Source organism: Vespa crabro, chromosome 4, assembly GCF_910589235.1.
Source record: "Vespa crabro chromosome 4, iyVesCrab1.2, whole genome shotgun sequence".
Classification (NCBI taxonomy): Eukaryota; Metazoa; Arthropoda; class Insecta; order Hymenoptera; family Vespidae; genus Vespa; species Vespa crabro.
In genome coordinates this window covers 6964107-6980786 of record NC_060958.1, presented here as the reverse complement: position 1 = coordinate 6980786, position 16680 = coordinate 6964107, and the positions used below count along the sequence as shown (strand labels likewise).

General features: G+C 30.4%; 4 protein-coding genes across 8 annotated transcripts in view; 3 read left to right on the top strand and 1 right to left on the bottom strand.

The window, feature by feature from the left end:
* LOC124423615 (protein AF-10) overlaps positions 1-7484 on the bottom strand; it is a 7790-nt gene extending 306 nt beyond the window's left edge. Inside the window, exons 1-13 of one of the 2 annotated variants that reach the window (XM_046961539.1) lie at positions 6908-7484; positions 6735-6814; positions 6413-6577; positions 6126-6323; positions 5305-5982; positions 4869-5200; positions 3199-3678; positions 2923-3106; positions 2591-2792; positions 2188-2340; positions 1833-2100; positions 1605-1733; positions 1-1520 (exon numbers count right to left, since the gene is read on the bottom strand). The exon at positions 1-1520 is cut by the window's left edge and continues 306 nt beyond it. In XM_046961539.1, the coding sequence (XP_046817495.1) occupies positions 1370-1520; positions 1605-1733; positions 1833-2100; positions 2188-2340; positions 2591-2792; positions 2923-3106; positions 3199-3678; positions 4869-5200; positions 5305-5982; positions 6126-6323; positions 6413-6577; positions 6735-6814; positions 6908-7016 (3129 nt within the window). In that variant the 5' untranslated portion in view covers positions 7017-7484 and the 3' untranslated portion in view covers positions 1-1369. The remainder of the gene's footprint in view (positions 1521-1604; positions 1734-1832; positions 2101-2187; positions 2341-2590; positions 2793-2922; positions 3107-3198; positions 3679-4868; positions 5201-5304; positions 5983-6125; positions 6324-6412; positions 6578-6734; positions 6815-6907) is intronic. The other variant, XM_046961540.1, reaches the window with a different exon arrangement.
* A 747-nt stretch (positions 7485-8231) lies between these two features.
* On the top strand, positions 8232-8967 carry LOC124423418. Its single transcript, XM_046961107.1, has one exon. It carries the CDS (start codon positions 8232-8234, stop codon positions 8952-8954), a length of 723 nt encoding a protein of 240 aa, XP_046817063.1. The 3' UTR covers positions 8955-8967.
* Positions 8702-14410, top strand: LOC124423416. 4 transcript variants are annotated; one of them, XM_046961100.1, is made up of 4 exons: positions 8821-8838; positions 11755-11801; positions 12621-12906; positions 13035-14410. In XM_046961100.1, the coding sequence occupies exons 2-4, from the start codon at positions 11797-11799 to the stop codon at positions 13524-13526; spliced, it is 783 nt and encodes a 260-aa protein (XP_046817056.1). In that variant the 5' UTR covers positions 8821-8838; positions 11755-11796; the 3' UTR covers positions 13527-14410. The 4 variants fall into 4 exon arrangements, with proteins under 4 accessions (XP_046817058.1, XP_046817057.1, XP_046817056.1 ...); XM_046961102.1 differs by lacking the exon at positions 11755-11801 and having other exon boundaries at positions 8702-8838; XM_046961101.1 differs by lacking the exon at positions 11755-11801 and having other exon boundaries at positions 8758-8889.
* On the top strand, positions 14015-15998 carry LOC124423417. The gene is made up of 3 exons (XM_046961106.1): positions 14015-14693; positions 15157-15255; positions 15529-15998. The coding sequence occupies exons 1-3, from the start codon at positions 14418-14420 to the stop codon at positions 15913-15915; spliced, it is 762 nt and encodes a 253-aa protein (XP_046817062.1). The 5' UTR covers positions 14015-14417; the 3' UTR covers positions 15916-15998.
* Positions 15999-16680: the final 682 nt, after the last annotated feature.

The following is a 16680-nucleotide window of genomic DNA, read 5'->3' as shown; positions in this document are numbered from 1 at the left end:
GCTATTAATCGCGGTAGCTTAACTTACAGTCTACACGTTTGTACATCTGTGGATTTGCTGATCCTTTATGATGTCAACAACACTCAGAGATTGTCTCGTATGTGTTTGACACGTATAAACAAAACAAAAAAAAAAAATAGAACAAAAAAAAAATACAAAAAAAAAAACCTGTATTCATCATCCTATAGATAACTAATTACACAATGATTTTTTTTCTTTTTCTTTTTTCTTTCAAATGATGACCAAACAAACACCTAGCAAATTCTTCTATTAATTCTTATTCTTTGGTCACAATTGAAATGTCTCTACTCAACGTTCGTTGTGTTCGCTACTACTTCCCCAAGCAGGCACTGTTGTATCCAAAAAATAAAAAAAAAAAATAAACAAAAAAAAAAAAATAAAGAGAAAAAAAAGAATAGAAAAAATGAAAAAAAAAAAAAAACAAAAAAATATGTATATATATGTATATATTTACTTAATAAATATATATATATAAAAGAAAAAAAAATTACCGATTACAAAATTTCGATTAATGAATTACATTCTAATTCTCAGTCATATTCTTATTTCTTTCTATATTCGAATTTTCTTGATTGCCATTATATTCGCTGATAAACGGATTTTCAGATTTTATAAATTCTTGATTGCCATTAGAACTGCAACGAGTAAATTCCAATATACCTTTAACCTGCAGTTCTGCTAAATCGCTTAACTTAAAAGAAAATAATTCTAATACCATGCCAGATATACATATTAAAACGTTAAATTTGTCTCCGACTGGTGCACAAAAAACAAAATTTAAAAAAATAAAAGAAAAGGAAATAAAACAGTACTTATATTTATAAAATATAGATAGATATAATGCGCTAGACGGATTATTTCGCAATCCGAATCTCATTTACTTCGTATGTATGTTACATACAGAGAGACATATGTATACATAAATACATACATACATACATGCATATATGGATGTATATATATGTATATATGTACATATATATATATATATATATCTCAAACTTTTATGATCCTTTCATTTTACCCATCATCGTCATCGTCATCGTCATCATCATTATCACTATCATCATTATTATCATCATTAGCGCTCAGTATAATTTGAAATATTAATAATAGATATATTGCATAATTGAGTAGAGACCGACAAACATGTGCAAAGTCAAGAATTATGGGTAAAACTTTCGATAATATGATTCAATTAATTAAATTCGGCAGTTACTACAAACAAAATTATTTCCATAATTGTTATTATTCTTCATTGCACGATCTGAACATATAACTAGCCTTTTCTTCTATCACGTTTTACGGATGACGAATGTTTTTGTTTATTTCGTAATTGCATCTACCTTCAGCTAGGTTTACCCGGTGGCCCATGATTAGTCGGAGAAGGTCCATGTGAATGAAGATTATGAACGCTACCTACTTGACTATTAGTGAGACTTGACATTGCTGGTTGATACATTGACGGCATATAACTACTTGATGATTGTGGTACCGATCTAATGAAAATTATTATGGTAATATTTTAATTATCATGTCAATATATAAGACAATAAAAGTATTAATTTTCTTCATTAACGTACCGTGGTACACCACGTAAAGGATCAGGCGTTACCGAAGAATTTCTCACTACTCCTGAATTACTAGCTGTAGCCGGTGATACAATGTTACTTTGTTGTCCTTGTAAATATCCACTAGCTGCTGGACTATGTCTATCGTAATCGTCGAAAACAACAAAACAAAAAACAAACCAAAAAATTCACTTTGAATTAACTATAATTATATTATCAGACAATAGACAGATATCCTACCTTATTGTAGGACTTGGTTGTGGGGCAACCAAAGATCCTCTGTGTTGATACTGAGATAAGGATGCTGCTGCAGGTGGGGAAGGATCTGGTGGTAAACCGTTTTCTAACGTTGTCGGATGGTTCACGGAACTAGAATGAGGCATGTATGTATTATTCACGCGAGGTTCTCGATTAACTCTAGGTACAGTGGCTCCGGATGCTCCTGGTGGTACTTCCGGATGTGCGACATTAGGATGAGACGGATTTACCGTAGGATGTACATTATTAACTGTAAATATTTATACGATATAAGAGATATATTATATACAATAAAAGAATACAATTTCCTACGGAATAATTTGATCCATTATTTTACCTGGATGTGCACTCGGTTGAGTTGTTAACGGTATTGCGAGTCTCGCATTCACGGCTAATAAATGATCTCTCCTTTGTAAAAGACTATTTACATGTTCCTCCAATCTAAGATTTTCAGCTCTTAACTGATGAAGACACGAAAGTAGTGATGCAACTATAATAAAATTTAATTAATCCATATATATATATATATATATATATATATATATATATTCTTATTTAAAATATACTATCAAGCAGGAAGCAGTTTAGTTTAATGAGTGATGCAAAAAAAAATTCAGACTATAACTATATATTATTCATGCAACTAGATCTAAATCGAAAAAAAAAAAAGAAAAAAAAAACACGAGTTCATATTTCACCACACCACCATGCGAACGTAAGCTTATTTTTTCTTGCCGTACACTCACTGTCAAAATGTTGCGCTTGTTCCATTAAGAATTGACTGCCCTGCTCCCATTGTCTTTCTAACAGCTGATCTAATGTTTGTGGAATTGCTCCGCTACCTAACGTTCCAGAACTCGCAGTACTAATATTTGTGTTACTGTTTGTTGAAAAAACAGACGAAAAAGAGGTAGGTGCCGTAGTTGTTTGATTGGATCGTATCTGTATAAAAAAGATTAGTTTGGTTATTACATAATTTTGAGGGGGGGAAAAAAAAGAAAAGGAGAATAAAAAAAAGAAACAGACGTATAAAAAAAAATTACGTTACAATTATTATTTATAAGAAACTTACGGAGGCTATTACACGACTGTGCAACTGTGGACCAACTAAATTAGTTGTAGAATTATTTGCTTCTGTAAAAATAGAATGTGCCTCCAATTCTTGTGATAATGTATCAGACATTTTTTGTGCCATTGTTGAAGTTGGATTCAATTGATTTCCTAACATATGTGGCGCACTAACGCCATTTTGAAATCTACAACAAGAATTATGAAATAAAGTTTTTATGATTGAACATATTTATATCTATTTTATAATCAATGGTATCATCTATGATACAATTCTTACAGCTTAATATCTTTTTCCTCTTTAGTACTATTTGTCAAAGTTGTTGGTGTATTAGATGCTGGTGGTGTAGGTGTCGTAGACGCAGTACAAGCATTTTTTCTTTTGCGTCGTCCAGGTCCATTGCTACTCATACTTTCAGAACCAGGGCTACTAGGAGGCGAATCTTTAACGGTAGGACCCATCGAGCCTACCGAACCAATACTGCTAAAATGACCACCAGTTACTAACGAAGGGCCTTGTATTATCGATGGAACAGGTGCTACTGATACGGATGGCGGAGGTGTTTGATGATTGTTTCTTCCACCTCGTTTAGAAGTAGTAACAACTGCACTACTAGAAACAGATGTTGCGATCGAGGATATTGGCAGTTGTGATTGCGGTTGTGACGGTGGCTGTGATTGCGATTGTGCTAATGCTGGCTGGCTATTAGATGAGCCACGTTTTGGTTTACGAACCTTGTCTTTGTCCGTAGATTGAGATCTAAAAAATAATTGAGGTTTAAATAAAAACTACGTTAAAAGGAATAGGTATAATTCATAGTGAAACGATAGAAAATTAATTATTAATATAAAAGATAAATTTTACTTTTTTTTACACTTCATTTTTATATATATAAATAACTATTTATATATACTCGAGGAATACAATTTCTATTAAACACTTTTCGTTTATTAAATTTGCTCGTATCAATAGAACCATTAAGCCCAAGAGACCGTTATTACCGTTTTGATTTCACGTTACACCCTTCCTTCGTTCGTTGCCCTTCAGGCTTCTTACAGTGAGAAAAATAAACATAACCTCACAACACACGTTTCACTAAATAAACTTATTTAGAAATAAAACGGATCAATTTCACTGTCCTGAAACACTTATTCCTATTTTTAATAAAATTCTATGCTTCTAATAACATACAAAAATAATAAAATTGATAATTTCTAAATGGCCTCGAGCGAAGCATTGTGCTCAAACACACAAATTAGATCTCACTATATAAACATATATATCCTTTTCTATTTATTCCCATGCGTTTTATGTTATATAATTTATGTTACATAACCAAGCGTCATTTATTATTAAACAAATTTCAAATAAAAAAACACTTTTTCACTGAAACAAACTAATGAGAAAAAAGGAGAATAGACTACGACGCGTAAAGAGGTTAGAATGACCTGATTGTTTACTCCTCGTGGCAGCCATTTTGAACGCGCTCAGTGAACTCGAAAACTTCCGATTGGTATTCTTAAGAAATTTTCATAAATTTGAATATTTTTTTTTTTAAGTACCCACAAATAATATTTTATACGATACAATAAAATCATAATAAAACTTATTTATCATTCCAAATTTCGTATACGCGTGAAAGATCGAATAAACCAATTAAAAAAAAAAATAAATAAATAAATAAAATAAAATAAAATAAAATAAAATAAAATAAAATAAAATAAATGAATAATTACAAAATATTTACATTCTAGCGAGAAATCGAATACACGTGGTTCTGTATACTTGTAGATATAATTCCTATCAGCGAGCATGCATTTGAGCAATATATTTGAATTTGTTAGCATCGTAAGTTATTATGTAACACAAAAATAGGAAAAAAAAAAGAAGAAAAAGAAAAAAAAATATAATTTAATATAAAATATACATAGACGTGACTTAACACTTACCGAGATCTTTTAGTAGGTGCTTCCTCTAATGTAAATCTCTCAGTACTTGGCATGATACTAGATCTTGGCTCTGTATTAGCCGCAGTAGTAATTATACTTTGTTGTAATTGTTGATACAACGTAGGGGCGCTTGTTACTACACTTTGGGCTGTACCAGATAAAGAAGTGGCAGTTAAGGGAACAGAAACAACTATACTATTCGAAGTAGTTGTCGGCGATTGAATAGACGTCGATGACTGAGATTGCGTTACTGACATTATCACAGGTGTAGTGGTTGCTTCTGTAGTAACTGGAGTACTTGATGCCGATTGTATTGGACTATCGATTTTTAACTGTAAATAAAATGAAGAATTTTAAACGTGTTAGATGGTATTTGATTCATTTTAAATCCGAATGTAATGAGAGTAATTAAAATCTGTATATTGATAAAAATTACCTTTTTCGCTCTTTCAGGTTCCGTAGTCGTACTAAGACTAGTAGCTTCGGTTATAGTAGGTTGTACGTTATTACTTGGAACTGGTTGCTGTACTACAGAACTTACAGCGACCACGACAGATCCACTAGCCTCGGAACTAACAGATTGATTTGAATTTTCATTTCCTATCACAGTTGGTGTACGTGCACCTGTCTTTCTTCTTTTACTTGTATGACTTGAACCTTTACTAGACTGAGATGAATTAGATTTCGTTTGACTACTATTTTTATGTATCAAATTCGAATTAGAACTTGTCTTTATATTGGCAGCTGTAACGGCTGACGCTGCTGTCACAGAAGCAGACCCATCATGTCCAAATACACTTTCTGACTGCGTAACAATAGTTTCTACAAAATTTGACGTCGTAAATTTTCCGGCATTCGCAGAACCATCTTTGGGAGTGTTACGACCGCTGCTACTTTTGGTGTCATCGGCAACACCATTTACTTCTACATTGGGACTAGTATTGGACTTATTTTTAGAATTTGTAGTAGATTTTGAACTTGATCCTTTCCTTTTACTACTTGACGATGATTTTATCGGAGTTTCCGCTTCTTTCTCAGGAGATGAATCTGACGAACCATTGTCAGCAGGTATAGGTTTGTACGGTGGTATAGTTTTAACATTACCACCTTTTTTCTATAAATCAATAATATGTTAATAGTTAATATAATTTTAATTATAATTTCATTGACATAAAAAATTACGGTGAATAAAATAATAAAAAAAAAAAAAAAAAAAAAAAAAGAAAAAAGAGCTCTTATCAAACAAATTATACCAACCAATTTTGAATAATGATGCTGGCAATATCCACAATATTTAACATTATCTAGATAGTTGCCAGCTTCCTCGCAGAGTAAACCAAGAGCTTGAGCGCAGGTAACGTGAAATTGCTGCCTGCAGCCTGTTTTATTACACTGCATACAAGCCCCAACATTTGCTCTGCTTCCTCTTCCTTGTTCTTCGCAAATATAACAAGACTGTAATAATAATAACAAATTGATATAAATATTTTCCTTCCTTCGACTTAATATAATATCAAAAATATTTCATTGAAAATGACGCTTACTTTACTAAATCTTTCAGAAGGTATAAGTTGTAATATAATGGGTTCCATCGTAGTAACATTGCCAAAACGCACTTCTGGAATATAAAGAGCGCAGACAACATGAGCCCAACCAGCTTGATCCGTCCTTTTGAGCGCTCCATCTTTGCTCGGGCATAATTCACAGCGCTGATCCAATATTTTGCATTAGAAAAGTGATTATGATTGTATTTTTTACTATGGATATAATCCAGATAATAAATCATCCTTTCAGGTATTTAGAAATGCCTGTCGAATGATTACCATGGAATGCCAATTAAATCTATAGAAATTAAAATTGACTTACCACTCGTGCGCTTCGTTCTTGCGATTCACATTTTCTACAATACCAAGGTCCAGTTGGTACTGTAACAATACCATAGCACGCTGAAATATATAAAAACAAGATTATTAACCCATATGATGGAAGACATTTTATTATAATAAATATATCCTCATGTTGATAATTTGATAACGAACCTTGGTGTACAGCGACAGTACAGCCCTGTCCATCGCAATACACCAGCGGATTCTCTGTCCAACCCCTCTCGTCAGAACACACACAGCACCCTCCAAGCATCTCCTTCATGCTGTGCTACAAGCAATTCGGAAGAGGATACTAGCATGAGGAGCTAGGCGAACCGTGGACGGCGACGGGAATGACGCTTGCCCTCCCCATGCGTTTGCATCCTGGCGATGACGATTAACGAATTTCGTTCAAACTTTTTTAATTGTTTAATTTGAAGTATCACGTATCGAAGGATGTACGCACGCACGTACGCACGTACGTATCCTCGTGCACGCGCGTGACGCATTCAACGAGGCCGACCTTAGAAAGCTCCACGCGCTTAATTTCCTTCTTAAAAGATTATTAAAAGCCAATCACCAAAAGGCCCGATTCTTAACGAAATAGAGATAAACAACGAGACAATAAACACCAGCGAGCTCTAAGCCTTCGAGTTTTACACGAAAAAAAATCTTCGTTTCAAGCGTGCCAGGACGGTTTGTTATTTACGACGGCGCTCTATTTGTTTCGTTGCACGGCCATCTTATTTTGTTGTCGCGCGCGGTATGCGCATGCGCACACTAAACATCTCTACCCGCGAAAACACAAAGCTCAGTTCAGACGCTCCGTTAAAACTGAGAACGGGGATTAAAAATCTTACGAACTTTTAATAAAATTTATCGATATACGTAATAACATTATCATTGTTCCTTTTTACATATATCATCGTCGATATACATATCGTCATAGAATAAACAATAGATATTAATCAATTTTGGAAATATTACTAGATATTGTCGTAGTATCAAAATGTATATATATATATATATATAAGCGATATTATACTCGATCCTAAATCATTTTGGAAAGCCAATCAAAATCGTTTACACGATAGCTCGCTAACTTTTATCGCTAGTTCTTAAATCGTGACGATGGAGTATCAACCAATAATCATTGATAATCAATTTATATTAACGTAGTCAAATCTATATTAATTTTAAACTCAGGTTAACCAATGATAAAGTTACTACGAATGATATATATATTTATAAATATATATATATATATATATATATATATATATATATATATATGTATGTATAAATGTAGCTCTGTAGAACGTATATATAACTCTACTAGAAAGTTACTCGTAAACAAGGTGGTGTTACACGAGGAACGTTTTCACTTTTGTCGTGTGAAACAAAACACAACATACATTCATACATATTATATACACATACATACATACATATATAATATATAAATACAAACGTGCGCGCGCATATATAATATATAATAATGGAGAAAATTTATAAAACATCAGCCGTAGGTTATTACATTAAATTAGCAGAAAAGAATCAGGCAAATGATATTGTGCGTTTCTTAAAGGAAAATTTTAACAACGAAGAAACGATATTCAAGAGTCTTATTAATTCCAGAAGAGTGATAAACGAAGAAGAAACTAAATTAATAACGGAAGATCAAGAAAATTTTCAAAAAGCAATATTCGAAAGTTCTCCCTGTTTGTTGGCCTACAATGAAAAAACGAAGATGATCGTTGGAATTAATTTAATGATATTGAGTAAAAATTCACGTTTTAATAATTCTAATAATACCGGTACCAATGCAATTTTTCACGATAATATACCAAAATCAAAATTAATCAAGGATTATTATTATTATATGTCTACTATAACCGACAAGATTGATCTTTACGATAGATTTCCAAACGCCAAAGAAGCATTAGAATTTTACGCTGTCGCCGTTGACAAGGATCATCGTAAAATAGGCTTGTCCTTAGATTTAACGATAGCAGGATTATCGTTGGCAAAAACCTATTCCAACGTTGGATTTATATTTGGTCTTTATACATCGACGTATTCGAAAAGAAGTGCCGAGAAAATAGGTATGAAGAGTTTAGCAGATGTCGATTTGCTAACCTATATGAACGAAAAGGGTGAGCCAATTTTTCAAGACACTCCACCCCATAATATTGTATCCCTTATGGTATTAGAATTATAAACATTATGATGTATTTGATTTTCTCGTTATTTTTTTTTAATGTATTCTTTTGTTTTTGTTTATTTTTGTTTTCCTTTTCTTAATATATCACACGCATAGAGAGAGAGAGAGAGAGATAGAGAAATGCAAACATGGACGCACATATATACGCCTTTTTTTGTTTAGTTATTTTTTTTTTTTTTTTGTTTAATTTTTACTCCCAAAGATCGTTGTTCATTGGTCGATTAAATAGTTTCTTTTATCTTTTTCCCTAAGTACGATGATATTAGTTGTTTATTGGTAAGATGCGTGAAAATTGAAATGAAACTAAACGAAATGAAACTAAAAAGCAAAATACAGAAAAGAAAATTGGGGGAAAAAAAAAATCGCTGAAATTCTATATCTCGTGTGTAGTTTTTTTTCTTTTTCTTTTTTTTTTTTTTTTTTAATTTTTGACATATGGAACAAGTATCGAAAAGATTTAGCGTTTGATCGTATCTCTCGAATGGAGACACTAGCACAACAGTATAAGCATTGTACTAGATAAAATTTATATTTATGTGGATTAAATAGGAACTATATGAAATGATGACGCTCGGTTATAAACGTAACTTTAGAGTGATTTGATGAAACGTCAAATACGATACGTCATTAGGAAGAAAGAAAAGTCATTAGATAGAAAGAAAAAAATGAACAATGAAAAAGAAACAAAAAAAAAAGAAAGAAATCTATACTTTTATACGTACGTAGATGCATATATATATATATATATATATATATATATATATATATGCATAATGCATATATAATAAGTATATAATGCATAGCTATATTAACATAAATAAATACATATATGTATTGCATATATATGAATCGATTTATTATTCATAATACATTATTCACCGTGAAACCTTGACGCTTCCTATGGTGCTCAGAAGAATCCATTTAAGTTTTAACGATTCATGAAATATTTTTTCTCGTAAGTCAAGTTCCATATTTTTTTTTTCTTTTTTTTTTCCTCGTAATCGAAAGTGTAAACTATTTTGGTTTGTATTTTTTAACTATATTTTTTTTTCCTTTTCATTTGTATGTATATTATATGTATATATATACATACATACAATGTATATGTACATATATATGTATATATATATACATATATACATATATATTTATATATATACACATACGAATTTTCGCATGACTTTGATGTTATTGATTTTTGCTTCTTTTATTATTTATTTATTTATTTGTTTATTTATTTATTCATTCTTTTTATTTTCAAAAATGTTCCCAAGAAAATGATCTATATAACGTAATATTACATTAACTATTATTTCGTTCAGCTTGAAACGTTTTTTTCTCTCTTACTTTTTTCTCTTCATTTTGTTTCTTTTTTCGTTGTTTTTTTTTGTTTACACAACTCTCTTGAAAGCAATTATATAACTTTGAGATAACATTTTGACAGTTCACAAACCGACAAAATAGAGTTCGTAGACTCTTGTTTTTGTTCTTATGATTTTGAAGAACAAATTAAAAAAAGAAAAAAAAATTGATCTTTGTAATTCTTCATATTTTTTTTTTCTTTTTTTCGAAATCAACTCGACAGTTAAAAGTTACTCTCGTTGAAGTCATATGATCGTGATTTAGTTCCTCTTTTCTCTCTCTCTCTCTCTCTCTCTCTCTCTCTCTGTCCCTCACACTCACAATCTCTCTCTGTCTCTCTCAGTCTATCTACTTATCTGTCTGTTTGAAAGAAATAAAGTAAAATAAAAAATTAAACTATAAAATTTAAAAATTAAAAAATAAAAAATTTAAAACTATAAAAATTAAACTATACCAGGAGAAATACAAATTAAGAAACACAATTAAGAGTGAATATACATGTATAATTAAATTTCTTTTATTCGTGCACGAACGTATGCACAAAAAAAACAGCAACGTATATATATATATATATATATATCTTGCATTCTCTCACTTTCCTATATCTCGCGTACGATGGCCTTGCATAAAACGGAATGAGATTTGCTTGCAAATACATTTAAGGAAAAATTTTAATAGAATACGAAATCATTGAAAGAAAGAAAAAAGAGAGAGAGAGAGAGAGAGAGAGAGAGAGAGATGTGCGAGAATAAAACTGTGAAAAAGAATAAAGAACAAGAGAGAGAAAAAAAAATAAAATTACAAACAAATAAAATTCGACGAGAACAATGTGAAACTTTAGGGGGGTGAGGGAGGGGGGAATAAATTAAATATATAATAAAGAAAAGAAAGAAAAAGAAAAATGTCCGGGACTTTAAGAAAAAAAAAGATAAAAAAGAAAAGAAAATGAGAAGACAAAATAAATAATACGCCTTAAAATAAAATAATTTTAAAACGTTTAGAACGATTACTATAAGTTTTTGACGAAGGTAATATAGAAGACAAAGGAAAATAAAAAATTCTTGAACAACGAAGTCATACCAAAGAAAGATAATTAAGTGATATATTTTGTTTACATTAATTACGATTTTTAATAATTCTAAAAAATATCGTTGGAGAAATTAAGTTATTTTGGAATATGAGAAATGATAAATGAATGTTCAATTTTTCTCTTGCATTTTCGAGAATTATAATGTATGAATTTTATTAATAGGGATGTTCAAGTTTTACATAATATTTTTTTTCTTTTTTTTTTTTTTTGTTTTGATAAAAGAATATACGTATACACATATACATACTTACATACATATAAACATACACATACATACATACATACATACGTGTTTATAGATATATATATAGACATAAATAGGCATTTGTTATTTTCTGTGATCAGTATTTCACGATTCATCAAAAAGGAACAAGCTACGTAGGAACAATGAGGTACGTCTTGAGGAAATTAAATATTTTTTTTTTTTTGTATTAACAATTAACAAAAGACAAAAAAAAAGAAAAGAAAAGAATAAGAAGGTCCAATTTAATTCTTACTTTTTATTTGAAAATAACATAAAATCTTTTTCCTTCGTCGTACTATATTATATTTTTTTTTCTTTTTCATGTATTTACTATCTTCATTTATTTCTATATTTGTCATCATACATTTTTCTTTTTTTCTTTTTTTTTTTTTTTCATTTTCAATTTCTTAATATCATTCCTTCGATTGATGGAGAAAAAGGAAAGGAGAGAAAATAAAAAGAAGGAAAGATTCTAACAAAAGTGAATTAATGAAAGAAAAAGAAATATCGTAACGTATAAAGAGATAAAAAGAGTTCAATGTTATTCTCGATAAGGACTACAATGATATATTCATAAAATAAGGTTTATCTTATTTTTTTTCTTTAACGTAATCAATTAAAAAGATATGAGAATTCAGTATTAAGAAAAGTTATGGAAAGAAAAGTTATTTCGTGTATAAAGATAAGATATCGAGAGAGAGAGAGAGAGAGAGAGAGAGAGAGAGAGAGAGAGAGAGAGAGAGAAACAAAGAGAAGAAAGAGCGAGAGAGAAAACAATTTTGAAGATATTTTTATAGCAATTTCTTTTTTATTTATATATTTTTTCTTTCTTTCTTCTTTTTTTTTTCTTTTGTCTTCCTTGCGCCCATTTACAGAACAAACGAAGTATACAGTATACGAATTGTAATGTAGAAAACTGTAATGTGTAAGAATAATGAAGTTCATGTGCGCGCACTTTTGTTGATAGTACACGAAAGAGAATGTCCTCTTATCGGCTGTGGGGTTCGACGGAAGATGGAGTCATCGAATTTGAATCGATGACGGACGATACATTATCCGGTGCTCTCGATGTTATAAGAAAAAGTTTTTTTATTCATGAGAGCGTATGCAAGGGCGTGGAACTCATGACGGAACCTGGTGCTGTCGAAGAACTGATAGAACTTTGTTTGATAGCTGCCAAAGATGGCGTCAGCATTGTCGCCATTGACGTAGAAAGTGGGGAGGTTGTTGGCGCGCTTTTCAATAAAATTCAGGTAAACAAAGTGTATATGATGAGGATTGGAATCGTATCCCTGCGTTTGATTCTTTTTTGTTTTTTTTTTGTTAATTAATTAATTAATTAATTAATTAATTTATTTATTTCTTTCTTTTTTTTGTGTAGGTCGCTGGATGTCCAACAGACAAAAGTACATTCGAACTTTTCAGTGAAAATTGTAAATACAAATCGTCGAAGGCACTAGTAGACTTCATGATCGACATTGACAATAGGATAAATCTCTTCAAGCATTACAACACTAAATACATTTTGGAACTAATGTTTTTAGCAACTTTACCGAATTACGGTAAACGTAGAATAGGCGAACTTTTGATTAGCTCCACATTAGAAATGGCTCGGGAATTGAAACGCGGCAAATCCGTGAAAATTCCGGTTACGATAAATAATAATAATTGTATAGAAAATAACGATATTATTCCTACTTTGGCCTCGGGTATTATGACATCGAATTATTCGAAAAAGATCTGTATGAAATTGGGATTTGAAACATTGTTAGAACGTAATTTCGATCAATACGAATTCAATGGTAAGAAATTTAACGATAGAATCGACGAGGAACATTGGAGATTCTTTTTAGTAGCTAAAAGAATTTTGTGAAAATTTTTTATTAAATATCCATGATAATTATAGAAGTGGAAATGCTACTTGGATCCTTATATAATAGAGATGGCTTTTTATTTTTTTTATTTTTTTCCTTTTTCTTATCGCAATAAAGAAAATTATAAACAAACGTTTGGCGAAAGGTATAATATAATTGAAACGATAGTAGAACAGATGACAATAATATCGATTTACTTTGACAGTGTGTCTTTTACGTAACAACATCGAGCGTATATACGATGTGTACTATTTTTGCAATGTTAAAATATTAATTTGATAATTTTACATGAATTTATTTAACGGTATACATATACGTATATATATATCAGAAACGATCCTCGTTTAAAGGTGATAAATTATCATTTTTATCATTAATTAACTTATTTTCTTTTTTGGAATAAAATTATATTATATCGATGTGTGTGTGTGTGCGTGCCTTTGATTAAAAATATTTTATCAATTCTATCAAATTAGACTTTATTAATAGTAAAAAAAAATTAGTATGAAAATTCATTATAAAGAGTACGTTATCAAGTGTAAAACAGATTTTAGGAAAGAAAGTATTGAAGCGTAGATGTGAAGTGATGTGCATTGGCATGACCAGCTATAACCGGTGGTGGTACATAATATATCACGGTTATAAGAACGAATGAAGTTCAGTAGTTTGGAAACTATCGTCCATATAAGCACGTTCTTTTCTACAATCAGAAATTATCGTGATAAAATTCTTACTCTTATCAGTATTATAAATTCACAAATATTTGCTCGAAGACGAGACGTGTGATAATTATGAAATTAAATTGTTACCGTTTAATATTATCAATCGTTTATATAAATGCAACAATGAAACTTGAATAAATTCATTATGAGTTTCCCGTGGAGTTAGTAATGAACGATTCAAAAATGGAAACCCAATTAATTCATCGAGAAAATGGAATCGACTACGTATTACTTACGAGTAATAGATTAGAAGATGCATTGCGCATTCAAGCAAATACAATGGTTAACGAAAATATTGCTATTGGATTAGATATGTTTGAAGAAGCTGGTGCAGCCGAGGAGATGCAATTGATATTCAGGGAAGTTGTTAAAGATGGAGTTTCAATAATCGCTTTAGACAGTGAGACCAATGAGATAGCCGGAGTGATTTTTAATAAAATCCATGCAAGTATATCCTATTTTCTTTTTAAAGAGCTTTTGCATGCGATATAGATTTTATTTCGATGGTATGTCAATTTTTTTTCTTTAAGACGTTTAATTTTTTCTTTGAAAAAAAATATCTATAATTATTTTCGTTCGAGTATATTTTAGTATTTTCAAATATTATAACTGTATATTTTGTGAAAAAAAATATTTAAAAAATACTGTTACATTAGTAGAAAAAAATTCATTAAAGTGAAATAAAGGAAATAATTAAGGAGGGGTAGGGATAAAGACGGAAGAAGATAAAGAGACAATTGTCCAATTGTCCTTATGAGTTAATTTCCATTTGTATCACGTTTCCTCCTTGTTATAAACGATAATAATGAACGTTTTACTAATTCCATTTTACGAGTATAAGAGAGAAAGAGAGAGAAAGAGAGAGAGTATCTTAAAATAACATAATTTGTCTCTATTATTTCTAAAGATTTCTTTGAAGGACGGTGAGAAGGATGCACTCGAGAGTTTCATCGAGAAGAATATAAAGCATCGTTCTTGCATCGAACTTATTAATTTCCTCGATAACGTGAGTATTATCATAAAAAAAAAAAACACAAAAGAACAAAAGAAATTATTAATTTATTAATTGATTAAAAAAAAAAAAAGAAGTAAATAATTAATTATGCTCCTTTCGACAACGTATCGAGTAAAAATTATTTCTATCTCTCTTTTTTTCTCGTAACAGAGAAAGAGAGAGAGAGAGAGAGAGATAAGGGAGAGTTGAAGTTTGGATAATATATTTTTTTTCTTTTTTTCTTTCTCTCTTTCTCTCTTTCTTTTTCTTTCATCATATACGCAGGTTGAGTCAAAGGTGAATATTTTCGAAAAATACAACGTCGATGCCATATTGGAAATGTTTTATCTCGGAACTGATACAAAATATCGTGGACGTGGTATCGGTATGCTACTCACGGAATGTACTTTGAAATTAGGAAAAATGTTGCAAAATGGTGAAATTAAAAAAGTTTCAATGGTTGCCAATGAGAGAATAGTCTTAGAAGCGGTGATACCAAAAGTCGCGATCGCCGTTTATACATCGAATTATTCCATACGTATTGCCGAAAAGTTGAACGGTGAATTTTTAGCAAACGCATTCTACGAGGATTTTATTATTAATGGTAAAAGAATGTCGGAGAGGATCAATAGCAATCACAAGAAGGTCGCATTGGTTGCTTATAAATTATGATAATATAATAATAGTTAAAAAAAAAAAAAAAGAAGTATAAAATTGTTAACAATTTCTGTTTGAATAAAGAACAATAAATGTTATTTTGCTTTCTCTATCTTTTTCTCTCTCTCTCTCTCTCTCTCTATTTCTTTTTTCTCTTATTTTTACTATCTCTATAACTCCTTTTAATCCCTTTTTACGTTCACCACTTTCAAATGGTTAATTTTTTTTTTCTTTTTTTTTTTCTTTTTTTTTTTTTAAATACATATATATATCTTTATACGTTTACTAGATAAGTATTGTATCTTGTTTAGGAAGACGCCTGGTACATAATTATACGGCACTGCTGTTCGCTGGCAAATATAGTAACATCATTATTAAAGCGTCAATCTGAAAGAAGCGCAACGGCAATTCTCATTTATTTATTTTTCTTACGTCTCTCCTCTTTATCCTTGCACGTTATATACATCACGCGTTATAAATCACCATGATGGATACGCGTCAGTTCCAAGGTCAAAAGTTCTTTTAGATAATATTTATAAAAAATCAATTACAATTCTTTTTCGCAATTGCATTTTTAGATCAAATATTTTTTTGCGATTGTGTAAAAAAGAAAACAAAAAGAAGATCCTATACTCGCAGATTTACGATTTAAATAAATAGATAATAATAATAAAAGAAAAAAAAAAGAAAACAAAAAGGAGAAAAAAATTAATAGCTCGAAGAGTCTCGAAAAAGTGTAATTAATTTTTAAAATATCATCCGACAGAAACATTCGGCGTT

Coding starts and splice junctions, on each gene's coding strand:
- LOC124423418 (XM_046961107.1), top strand. CDS start 8,232: ATGGAGAAAATTTATAAAACATCAGCCGTAGGTTATTACATTAAATTA.
- LOC124423416 (XM_046961099.1), top strand. Junction 12,907..13,034: donor CGCTTTTCAATAAAATTCAG/GTAAACAAAGTG, acceptor TTTTTTGTGTAG/GTCGCTGGATGTCCAACAGA.
- LOC124423417 (XM_046961106.1), top strand. CDS start 14,418: ATGAACGATTCAAAAATGGAAACCCAATTAATTCATCGAGAAAATGGA. Junction 14,694..15,156: donor TGATTTTTAATAAAATCCAT/GCAAGTATATCC, acceptor TTATTTCTAAAG/ATTTCTTTGAAGGACGGTGA. Junction 15,256..15,528: donor TTATTAATTTCCTCGATAAC/GTGAGTATTATC, acceptor TCATATACGCAG/GTTGAGTCAAAGGTGAATAT.